This window comes from Mobula hypostoma, chromosome 10 (assembly GCF_963921235.1).
Source record: "Mobula hypostoma chromosome 10, sMobHyp1.1, whole genome shotgun sequence".
Classification (NCBI taxonomy): Eukaryota; Metazoa; Chordata; class Chondrichthyes; order Myliobatiformes; family Myliobatidae; genus Mobula; species Mobula hypostoma.
In genome coordinates, this window is record NC_086106.1 from 9,561,977 (window position 1) to 9,575,181 (window position 13,205).

The window sequence follows — 13,205 nt, forward strand, 5'->3', positions numbered from 1 at the left end:
ACTACGCTGTGATCAGAATCAGGTTTAATATCACCGGCATATGTTGTGAAATTTATTAACTTTGCTGCAGCAGTACAATGCAAAACATAATAAACATACATAGAAAAAAAATTACAGTAATTATATATATATATTAAATATTTAAGTTAAAATTTGTAGTGCAAAAGGCAGAAACTAATTAAAATAGTAGTGAGGTAGTGTTCATGGGTTCAATGTCCATTCAGACATCAGAAGGCAGAGAGGAAGAAGCTGTTCCTGAATCATTGAGTGTGTCCCCTCAGGCTCCTGTACATCCCTCCTGATGGTAGCAATGAGAAGAGGGCATGTCCTGGGTGGCAGGGGTCCTTAATGATGGACGCCACCCTATCAAGGCACCGCTCCTTGAAGATGTCCTGGATGCTACAGAGGAAAATTAGCAAGTACACTATGATCAGTAATGTAATATTACATTACCGTAGTGTAGTTATGCCCAGACAACTAGCTTTGTGGGTCTTGTTGACCTCACACAACTGCTGATGAAACAGTGGAGGGCCAGTGATATTCCTTCCCATAGGACCTGCTCCACTAGGCAACTGTCTCAAAATGTCCACCTGCATTTGGAGAGTCACTTCAGGGGCGAAGTCACCTAAACCGGCTTGCATTACTGCAATTCCTGTAACAAGGTGTCCCACTCCATAAGTTCTGCTTTTTAGGAAGATGGGTATCACTGACAGGACATCATTTGTTGTCAATCTATAGACTGCTTGAGTAGGTGGACTACTGAGTTGTTGTCTGACACAAGGAATTGACTTGCAGGCAGTCAGTAGTTTACATCATTGGTATAGAGTCATGTAGGAGTAGCAGATCTACTTCCTTGGAGAACATCAGTGAACCAGCTTGGTTCCATACCAACAGCTTCATTACATCTATACAGAACCCGGATTTCCCATACCAGCTGACAAAGCATCCCACCTCCTCCTCCAAATAATTAATACAAACGTGCCAATTAGGAGTTAGCATTGGGCCACTTGGCTTCTTTGGGGCGGCACGGTAGAGTAGTGGTTAGCACGACGCTTTAAAGTACCAGCAACTCGGTTTCAATTCCCGCACTGCCGGTAAGGAGTTAGTACTTTCTCCTCGTGACCGCGTGGAATTCTCTCCAGGCACTCTGGTTCCCCCCCACAGTCCAAAGACGTATCGGTTGGTAGGTTAATTGGTTTATGTAAATTGTCAGGTGATTAGTCTAGGATTAAGTAGGTGTTACTGGGCAGGGCAGCTCGAAGAGTCGGAAGAGGCTGTTCCACGCTATAGCATAAATAAAAAATAATAATTAGACATGCCACACCCTGCTAATTATAACTTCAAATCCACATTACTGTCTACCATGGCAACCTTTCATCTCTTTGCTTCTCAAGAACCTATCTACCCCACCACCTTAAAAATATATAAAGATTTAGCTTCCACTGCCCTGAGGAAGCAAGTTCCAAATATGCATGGCGTTCAGAGAGATAAACCTTTGCCTCACCTCCATCAGTAATCCTCTGATCGCGGTTTCCTTGAATATATCCACATCACTATCCAGATCACTGATGATTTTATATTTCAATCAAGTTCCATCCCACTCTTCTAAACTACACAAGAGCCTGTCCCATCCAAACTTGCTCCTCTTAACTAATGCATCCTTTCTAAGTATTTATTTAAAGTTCCCTCCATTCTTCTAAACACCAGCACAGTCTGGCCTGTTCTACTTTTCCCATAAGACCATAAGACATAGGAGAAGAATCAGGCCATTCAGCCCATCAAGTCTGCTCTGCCATTCCACCATGGCTACACTCACAACACACTGGAGGAACTCAGCAGGTCGGGCAGCATCCGTGGAAAAGATCGGTCGACGTTTCGGGCCGGAACCCTTCGTCAGGAACCCTTTGTGTTGCTTTGATCCCAGCATCTGCAGACTATTTTGTGTTTCCATCATGGCTGAGTTATTATCCCTCTCTCCTGCCTTCACCCTGGAACTTTTGACGCCCTTGCTAATCAGGAACATATCAACCTCCACTTTGCCTCCACAGCCCTCTGGGGCAATGAATTTTGCAAATTCACCACCCTCTGGCTAAGGAAGACAAGCACTCATAAGGCAACTCATCCATTCCGGTTACGAGATTACTTTTAAACAATTGTGGGCTTCCACAAGTGAATTTGCCCAACTGTTGTTAAACTATAACCTGACATCACTCCAATGAAACTGAAGGTGTGTGAAACTGAAGAACTGGCATAAGATTTACACAATCCACCTTAATCATTACATATTGATTGATAATCCAAACTTGATTTATGGAGAAAACAAAATACAATTTATGAATTTTAATCAACGCTTTGAAATCCACCTGATAAGGGAAATGTTCTTTTATCTCGCTGGTCAACTTGCAATCTGCAATACGAATTACGTAGACACTTGCACCACCTAGTGGCTGAATGATGCCATTGTTCTTTCATTGCAGGACAACTAATTACAATTAAACTCAAATAACCAGAAATCCTTTGGGACTGACAGCACTTACGAAACGTCTAGACTCCAGATAAACACTTAAATGGGCTAGGTATATAAGGCTGTGGGCCAAGTATTGGAAAGTGAGATTAATCTGGATGGGTGCCCAGTGGTGAACATGATGTACGAAATGGCCTGATTCCCTGCTGTATGACGACGACTTTGGGAGTACCAGACTGCCAGATTTTCTGGACTATATTGGATATTGCTCTTATTAAAACACAAAACATTACTCTTTTTAAGAAAAAAATACAATAAATTTTCCAGTAAACCAGAGCTGAAAGGGAGCATGGGAAACAAAGCCCTGGAGAGCTTATAGCAACAATGGGCTGTGGGTTAAAAAGGCATATATTCTCAGGGTACCAATGTGTTTATAATGGCACTGGAATCAGAGCTGGGCTGAGTTTTAAAGGAAAATCCCAGTGAGATAAAAGGGGAAGCAGAAATATGTCCCGCATGAGTTTAAAGGGAGTGTAGGATATTGAACCAGATGCAGAACCATTGAGATTATAAATAGGAGATTATGGGAGTTTTGTGTAAAATTGATTACTTACACTGTGAAAATCCAGAGCCTTCACTCAAAAATCTGTATCTTTTATGAAAATATACAAGCAGTGGCATTTGAGTGGCATTCAGATTCCTTGGATTTTAGGAAAATGAGGTAGGGCCATATTGAGAACCACAAGACGTTAAGGTAGAATATATACACACTGTGGCCACTTCTTAGGTACATCCTGTACCTAATATAGTGGCCACTCTGTGTATGTTCCTGGTCTTCTGCTGCTGTAGCCCATCCACTTCAAGGTTTGATGCGCTGTGCATTCAGAGATGCTCTTCTACACACCACTGTTGTTTCGTGTGGTTATTTGAGTTACTGTCAGCTTGAATCATTCTCGACATTTTCCTCTGACCTCTCTTATTAGCAAGCCATTTTCACCCACAGAACTACAGTTCACTGGATTGCGCTTTTTTTTTTGTTTTTGCACTATTCTCTGTAAACTCTAGAGCAGGAGTTTCCAACCTGGGGTCTACGGACCCCTTGATTAATGGTATTGGTCCATGGCATAAAAAATGTTGGGAACCCCTGTTGTGTGTGTCGACTGTTGTGCGAGAAAATTACAGGAGATCAGCAGTTTCTGAGATACTCAAACAACACCATCTGGCACCAACAATCAGTCCATGGTCAGTCACGTAAATTACATTTCTTCCCCGTTCTGATATTTGGTCTGAACCTCTTGACCATGTCAGCATGCTTTTATGCATTGAGTTGCTGCCACATGATTGGCCGATCAGATATTTTCATTAACGAGCAGATGTACGGGTATATCTAATAAACTGTATGTTGAGATGTTTCCAGAAATGGGAATGTTTCATACTGGAAACAGAATAACAAGATGCAACTGACAAGAATCAGTGGCTTCAAGGGTCGAGCTGCTGCCTCAGAGCCCCCAGCAATGCAAGTTCAATATTGATATCTGGTGGTTGGAGCTCCATTTATTTTCTGAGCTTTAGGGTTCTTCCAGGGGTCAGGAATGACAAGCAGTCTTAATTCTACGATTTTAGTTTATCTTAGAATACAAATAAACATTCAAATACTAAGCAAACTGAATAGAGAGCAGAGAAAGGATGCTGAGGTATATGATGCGAAGACAAAGGAATAAAGAAGCCAAGATTGCACCTCTGAAAAATCTATCACTTTTATAAGTTAATGAAAATTCCTTAGATAGGAATGAATTAGTTAATAGGATACATAATTAAAACAATTACATCACATGGGCAATGAGCTAATACTTAGCCAATGAAAAATGAGAAAGTGATGAACCGTTAGTTTAGCTGCTATACCACGTTCTGCCAGTGAGCTGGGATGAACCAGATACTGTGAAAAATACATAGGTTTGTTAAAAAGTACAAATCTTATTCAATGGAGTATTTAAAAAAAGCAGTGGATCTTATATATCCTGCCTGTGGCTACATGGGTTTCCTCTGGGTGCTACAGATTCTTCTCACATCCCAAAAATGATTATCTTAAATAGTGGCATAGTGGTTTGCACAATGCTTTACAGTACCAGTGGCTTGGTTCAAATCCCACCGCTGCCTGTAAGGAGTTTGTACATTTTCCCTATGACAGCGTGGGTTTCCTCCGGGTGCTCCGGTTTCCTCCCACCGTCCAAAGACGTACTGGTTGGTAGGCTAATTGCTTATTGTAAATAGTTTTGAGATTAAATTGGGAGACTGTTGGGTAGTGCAGCTCAAAGGGCCTGAATGGCCTACTCCGATCTGTATGTCAATAAAAAAAATAAAAATGAAAATGACAAAGTGGCTTCTAGTGGGCAGTGAATGGTAGAACAAGGGTGGAGTTCATTTTAATGTGAAGAGAATAACACCGGCTTAGTGTAATTGGGTGCATGATGGTTAGTGCAGATTTGTTTTACTAAAGAATCTGTTTCCTTGCTGAATGACTTTATGATTATATAAAAGGGCATCATTTAAGACTGCAGTGCATACGAACTTCTTCTCAGAGGTTGGTGAATCAGTGGAATTTTCCACCCCAGATGGCAGAGACTAGATCACCAGAGGTGTATAGAGAAGTAGATCATTTTTTAAAGGATTGGGTGCAGAAGAGGAGTTGAGGCCTGGGACAGACTAGATATGATAACACCAAATGGTGGGACAGGCTAAAAGGACTAGGTGCCCTATTCCTGCTCCTACAGTCTTGATTTCCTGCAAATGGAATGGAGAAATAAAATAATCTCTCCATACCAACAGTCCTCTCATTCTCCTCCCCCATCCAAGTTCCCATTTGGATTCTCTTCCCAATCATTTCCTATGTCAATTCAATCTCCATCCTAGTTTTGTGGCAAACCACCCCTCCCTATCACTATCACCAAGTGTGGTCAATGGAACAGTCATATCCTGCACTGCTGCCTGCTGACAGAAAGAGTACGAGATGTTGAACACGTGCCTGTGTACAACACACTGCCATTGCTTTCACTCGCCTCAGATTACGCTTTGCACAGTCACAGTGAGGATCCGGTCACGGGGTCAGGTTACAGTCCTGTTTGGAGATAGCGCACGACTAACCTTGGGGTCTTCGTCCGGGTTCACGATCTGTCCCTGCCGGTCCATGACCCGATAGATGGGAATGCCGGATATCACGTTGGGCTGAATAAACTCCAGCCTGTCCACAAAATCTGCAGAGGCTCCTGGAAACTGGGGCTTCTCATCCAGGGATGTGAACTGCTGCTGGCAAAGTGCATGCTAGAGAGAGAGAGAGAAAACAGGAAACCGTCAGGTGTTGTAATAAAGAAAATATATGCCACATACTAACTAGCGAGCAGGACTTCAATCCAACAAATCTATTCCACCACTCAATAAGATCATCATATATCAATTCTGAATGTCTACCTCGATATCCTTTCACCTTCTTGCTTGACAAGAATCCATCTATCTCTGTCTTAAAATAAATTAGGGTTCTTCTTTCATGGCTCTTTGAGAAAGAATTCCAAAGACTCACACCCTCAGAGGAATAATTTCACCTCTTCGCAGTCTTAACTATATCACCTTTATTTTCAAAAAGTGACTCCTGGTTCTAGATTCCCCTACAAAAGGAAACATCCTGCTATATCCAGCTTGTCAAGACCACTCAAGATCACATACGTTTCAGTCAAGTCCCCTATCACTCTTCTAAACATCAGTAGGTACAAGCCTATCCTTATAAGAAAATCCCAAAAATAAACCTAGTAAACCTTCTCTGAACTGCTTCTAGGAGTCTGCGGAGTTTCAGCACAACAACTAAAGCTTTGGCAACATTCTACAGGGGTGTAGTGGAGAGTATATTGACTGAGTGGCTGCATCACAGCCTGTTATGGAAACACTAACGCTCTTGAACAGCATATTCTGCAAAAAGTAGTGGACACGGTCAAGTCTATCACGGGTAAAGCCGTCCCAGCCATTGAGGCGCACATCTACATGAAATGCTGTCACAGGAAAGCAGCATCCAGCATCAGGAACCCCGACAACCCAGGACATGCTCTCTTCTCGCTGCTGCAATCAGGAAGAAGGTACAGGAGCCACAGGACTCACACCGCCAGGTTTAGGAACAGTTATTATCCCTCAAGCATCAGGCTCTTGAACCGAAGGGGTAACTTCACTCAACTTCATTTGCCCCATCATTGAGATGTTCCCACAACCTATAAACTACCTTTCAAGGACTCTTCCTCTCATGTTCTTGATATTTATTGCTTATTTATTATTACTTCTTCTTTTCGTATTTGTGCAATTTACTCTCTTCTACAATCTGGTTGAACACCCCAGCTGGGCAGTCTCTCACTGATTCTGTTATGGCTGTCATTCTATTAGATTTATTGAGTATGCCCACAAGAAAATGAATCTCACGGTTGTAAATGATGACATACACGTACTTCAATAAAATTTGCTTTGAACTCTCTAATACACTCTATTAAAGAGATAACTCAAATGTACACGACTCCAAATGTTGTTTGTTTTTTGAATAAAGAAATGTCTCCAGATAGAACATACAACTAATTTGCAAATTGGAGAAAGGAGAGATATAGTATGTCTTCAGAAACACAGTAATCTAATAGTATTAGGAATGAGTAAGTTTTCCAGAGAGACAAGAGAGACAGTTCTCCATCAAACTAAGGAAGGGAGAGTTTTCACTGAGATACCTTAAGTTCCATAAGCCACTTTCTGAAAGGGAAAATAGAGCAAATTCAGTAACTTTTTAAAGGAAAATGAATATATACTTGAAATGGAAAAACAAACATGTAGCAGATCTGTATCTTTGCAAACATGAAAAACAGTCCAATTGACTGTCATTAGCCTTCAAGCACGGCAGCCCAGACTCCAAATGTCCTTCATCATATCGCTGGCCTTCAAGCACAAAGGAAAGGTCCAGACACCAGATGGTCTTCATCACCCAATCACCTAGCTGGCCTTCAAACGTGGCACAAAGGCTTAGACTCCGGCCTGACTCTTAACTCCGCCACCTCCTTCTTCCTAACATGACCCATAACTCACATCCGTGACCATAACACCATCCACAGGAGCTTACAAAACTACTGTCTATGTCACAACGTTGACAAAGACCACAGTTCGGTGTCATCTTAACTGGAATTCCACTTCTACATCAAGAACAAGTATACCTTAGTTGCAGGGACAAGTCAGCTACAGAACTGTATTTGGCTTTCAGTGGATGAGGAGGAAATGAATGCAGGAAATAACTCCTGCATATCACAAATATGCGGAAGTCTGCAGATGCTGGAAGTACAAAATAATACATACAAAATGCTGAAGGAACTCAGCAGGCCAGGCAGCATCTATGGAAAAGAGTACGCAGTTGACGTTTCAGGCCAAGACCCTTCATTGGGACCGGACAGAAAAAGATGTTCGTGTGAAAAGGTGGGGGAGGGGAGGAAGAAGTACAAGGTAGCAGGTGATAGGTGAAACCGGGAGAGGGGGAAGGAGCTGGGAAGTTGATTGGTGGAAGAGATAAATGGCTGGAGGAAAGGGAATCTGATAGGAGTGGACAGAAGACCATTGAAGAAAGGAAGTGGGAGAGGTACCAGAGGGAGGTGATGAGCAGGTACAGAGATAAGGTGAGAGAGGGAAACAGGGCTGAGAAATGGTGAGGGGGGGGGTGCAATTACCAGAAGTTCAAGAAATCGTTGTTCATGCCATCAGGTTGGAGGCTACTCAGACGAAATACAAGGTGTTGCTCCTCCAACCTGAGTGTGGCCTCATCGTGGCAGTTGAAGAGGCCATAGACTGACAAGTTGCAATGGGGAATGGGAAGTAGAATTGACATCCAATGTACTCAACTATAACCCACAGCAGAGAGCAGACTCAAAATAAGAACAGAATATGCTAGAAATACTCAGCAAGTATGTCTGCACCTGCGGGAAGAAAAACAGAGTCAACTTTTTGCAGCAAAGTTAGTCACAGCTGCCTCTGCTGTTTCACCAGTCAGCCCTGCTGGCATCCTTCGATATATAAATTTATCAGCGTCAACTTCTATTCTCTCCCCCTCTGTAGCCTGCCCAGTCTTTTCTTCAAAGCATCTATAGTTTCTTCAACCACACCCTATGGTCCATGCCATCGGGTTGCAGGCTACCCAGATGGAATACAAAGTGGTGCTTCTCAACCTGAGCGTGGTCTCATCACAGCAGTAGAGGAGGCCATGGACTGACTATTCAGGATGGGAATCACCACTCTCTGCATATAATTTCTTTCTGATTGCTTTTTGAATATCACACAGCTTCTAGGTTTTTTGCTCTGTTCTTGCCCAGTAAATATAAACTGTGCCTATTCTTGCATTTTAGAGGCCTCTGCTGGGTCACCAATTAACATTTATTTTCTTACCTCAAGAGAAAAAGGACCCAGCCTTGTGCGATTAACATAGCCAGTTAATAAGAACTTAATGTTTGAACAATATTATCAGAAGTGATTTTGTACCTGGCTACAAGTGCTCCCATTAACCTCTTTGCCCTTGCACAAGGTTTTCTGATTTCTGGATGCTGCAGTGCGTATTCAAAAATCCACTCAACAAGAGAGAAACTCACATCTCAAAGTACAGTATCTCCATTGTTATTTCAATTCTCATCCAAAGATTTGAATACATAATTCAGGTCAAGATTCAAGACTATTCATCATGCGAACATCAAAATATACAGTAAAATGTGTCACCACTGTGTTGCGGTACAGATATTTCTTCTTGAGAGAATTACATATGCCTCCACCTTAAAACTCAGCTACTCTAATACAGGGGAAGCTGCAGATGCTGGATCATCATCATCAAATGCCATGCTGTACGACGTACGACATGGGCAATCGTGGTCTTCCATCTTTCGTTAATCTCAGAAGTTCTAATAAGCTCTTCAAAACTTGAGTCCATCTCATGATGTGACTCATGAAAGCCATGCACTGTCAACCGTGACTTTTCTTCAACCAGTTTTTCCCATCACTGCAAGATGTTCGAGCTCCTCTTTCCTCAGTGAATGTCCCAAAAATGCCAGCTGCCGTTTCCTGATTGATGATATCAGCTTTCTTCTTATTCCGACTTTACTCAGCAATTCCTCAATTGTCCTTCCATGATATTTTCATCATTCTTCTCAGAAACATTTCTGCAGCTTCGAGTCTTCCTCATTTTCTTTTGATATTGTCCAACATTCGCTTCCATACATTAGTGTGGAATCAACGTAGCCCTGCAACACTCTGAGTTTCGTACACTTAGAAATCATGTTATTTTTTAGCATCTTGCTCGACAGATGTAGGAATCTAGAGCAAAAACACAAACTGCTGATGGGTCAAGCAGTACTGGCATGGAGTTGGGGGGAGGGCTGTTGAACTATATGCAGAATTAAAAGGGCTAAAACCTGACTTATTGGCAACTTGACAAGTCGTGCTGCGAGAATAATGTATGAACAAAGAAGTGTTTGTTGCATGAGAAAGCTTCTCTGACTACCCTTATCAAAGTATGTATGTGATAACGAATGTATATCAGCAGCCCAGACAGTACTCGGAGGCTCACTTGATTTGCAGCTCTTCCCAGGCCCTGTGAGTGGGGACTCTGTTTTGTCAACTGAGTGACACAAGCTTGCTAATAAGCAGTATGTGCTTTTAAGTAAACTGTGTTTGACAATTCCTGCAGATGGAAGATGATACAAAGAAAAGAGAGGAAAAGGTGTGATAGGTGTCGGGAGGATGAAGCAAATATGAAAGACAACAGCACTAGTTGTGGTCCTGACTAATCTTCATTAAACAAAGAAAAATTGATATTATGGCAGACAAGTGGGTACTCGACAGAGTTCCAGATAGCTAGGGGTGAGCTGTCAGCAAAATTAAATAACATATATACAAATTGTAAGAGGGAGAGATGCGAGAGCAAGACATATCTATATATTAACATTTTATAGAACATACACAGAAGAGTACAGCAGAGGAACAGGCCATTTTGCCCACAATGTTGTGCTGAAGCAGCTAAAACATAAATCAATAACCTCACCCCCCCCAACACTAATCCCTCCTACCGACACAATACTGTTCCCTCTATCTTCCTCTTTTTCATGTGGCTATCCAGACGTCTCTTAAAAGCCTTGAATGTATTTGCCTCTACCACCGTATCAGGCAGTGCATTCCAGGCATCTGTCACCCTCTGAGTAAAAGAAAACTTCCCACTTACATCTCTTTTGAACTTAACCCCTTTGAACCATCAATGTATGCCCCCTGGTATAAGACATTTCTACCCTGGGAAACAGATACCCCCTGTCCACTCTATCTATGCCTCGCATAATCTTATAAACCTCCATCAGATCTTATCTCAGCCTTCACCACTCGAAAGAAAACAAGGTAGTTTACCCAGCCTCTCGTGTAGAGACACACGCATGATCTTAGACAGGATGCTGTCTAAGTTGCATGCCATCTTGGACAATGTCTCCCATCCACTACATAATGTACTGGTTGGGCACAGGAGTACATTCAGCCAGAGACTCATTCCACCGAGATGCAACACAGAGCGTCATAGGAAGTCATTCCTGCCTGTGGCCATCAAACTTTACAACTCCTCCCTTGGACGGTCAGACACCCTGAGCCAATAGGCTGGTCCTGGACTTATTTCATAATTTATTGGCATAATTTACATATTACTATTTAACTATTTATGGTTTTATTACTATTTATTATTTATGGTGCAACTGTAACGAAAACCAATTTCCCCTGGGATCAATAAAGTATGACTACTATTACTACTACTAACACACAAAGCTGTGATATGCAGTAATGTATTGGAGTGACTGTGCTCTGATAGTGAGCATCAGGACAATCATCCTCCTTTTCTTTCCTGCCCACGCCACCCCAACACAGCTAATCCTTCCAGTCTGCTCCCGTTACCCTCTTTAATATTTTGTGCAGACCCAAGGATGATACTTCCATGACAGGCTGACTGCCAGAGGCAAAGAATGGGAATTCAGATGGTGGAGGGAGGGGGGGGGGCCTCTTCCGTTTGGCTGCCGGTGACTGATCTTGGAACCACTTATTTTCACATTAGGATGACAAAACTGATGGCTTTGTGGCCAAGTCTGCGGACAACACGAAGACAGGTGGAGGGACAGGTAGTGTTGAGGGAGCAGGGAGTCTGCTGGAGGAGTCAGACAGATTGGGGGAATGGGCAAAGAAGTGGCAGATGGAATATAGTGAAGTACATGGTCATGCACTGAAGGAATAAAGTTGTACTAAATGGGGGAGAAACCTCAAAAATCAGAGGTGCAAAGGTACTGGGAGTCTGTGTGCAGGATTCCTTAAAGGTTAACTTGCAAGTTGAGCCGGTGGTGAGGAAGGCAAATACAAAGTTACCATTCATTTTTTCCAATAGGCTGGTCCTGGACTTATTTACTGGCATAATTTACATATTACTATTTAGCTATTTATGGTTTTATTACTATTTATGGTGCAACTGTAACGATAACCAATTTCCCCCAGGATCAATAAAGTATGACTATGACTTTTTGAGAGGACCAGAATTTAAAAGCAAGAATGTAATGCTGAGGTTTGATAAGGCAATGGTCGGAGCACACGCGGAGTATTGTGAGCACTTTTGAACCCCACATCTACAAAAAAGATGTGCTGGCATTGGAGAGGGTCAGAGGAGGCTCACAAGAATGCTTCCAGGAATTAAAGGGTTAATGCATGAGGAGTGTTTAATGACTCTAGGCCTGTAGTTGCTGGAGTTTAGAAGAATGAAGGGGGGAGATCTCATTGAAACCTTTCGAATATTGAAAAGCCTTGATACTGTGGACGTGGAGAGGATGTTTCCTATGGTCGGTGAGTCTAATACCAGAGACCACAGCCACAGTGTAGAGAAACATCCACTTAGAACAGATGGTGAATCTGTGGAATTCATTGCCACGGACGGCTGTGGAGGCCAATTAATTGAGTATATTTAAAGCGGAGGTTGATAGGTTCTTGATTAGTCAGGGCATCAAAGGTTACAGGGAGAATGCAGGACAATGTGGTTGAGGTGGATACTAAATCAGCCATGATGGAATGGCAGAGCAGACTCAAAAGGTCAAATGGCCTAATTCTGCTCCTGTGTCTTATGGACAGCTTTGTAGTTTGAGTTGGGTTAAGGGATCCACATAGTCCTGGACAGGTGATACTTTACAGGGCAGAAGGGCTGTTGTTTGGAGATTTTGAGAGGTACTTCTGCTTTACAGCTATGGTTATCGGGATCCTCCAGTTCCAATCTGTTCCATTCAGTCACCAAGGTGTCTTCATTTACGAGATTCTGTCATCTACAAACATCTTTCTGTGACTGAGCTGCTAACAGGGTGCTTATTTTGGGAGTAATTCCAGTAACTCACTTACAGAAATGGCTCAGTATGATTACTACATTCACTCTGTCTGCCACAAATGGTGGTATTTCCAGCATATGCCAAATTTCTTGTTTTTACAATTACAGTATTGGTAACATTGCCCTGGCTTCAAACTGGTGCCAATAATTTGGAGGATTTAGCAGAAAATGTACCTCTCCACTGCTGTGTACATACATCTATTGATGCTTCCAGAAACATCTTCAGTGATGTTCCTGGAATCATCGGGTGTTTCGGGTCTTTCAACATCATACACCCTCCTCCAGGTGACCCAGCCGGGGCTGATCAGACTCCAG

The 13,205-nt window shown here is 42.5% G+C and overlaps 1 protein-coding gene across 2 annotated transcripts in view; it reads right to left on the reverse strand.

The window, feature by feature from the left end:
- The window catches only part of bckdha (branched chain keto acid dehydrogenase E1 subunit alpha), a 45,620-nt gene that overhangs the window by 31,053 nt on the left and 1,362 nt on the right, over window positions 1-13,205 (reverse strand). For both annotated transcript variants that reach the window (XM_063059963.1, XM_063059962.1), the window contains exon 2: window positions 5,606-5,782. In XM_063059963.1, the coding sequence (XP_062916033.1) occupies window positions 5,606-5,782 (177 nt within the window). The remainder of the gene's footprint in view (window positions 1-5,605; window positions 5,783-13,205) is intronic.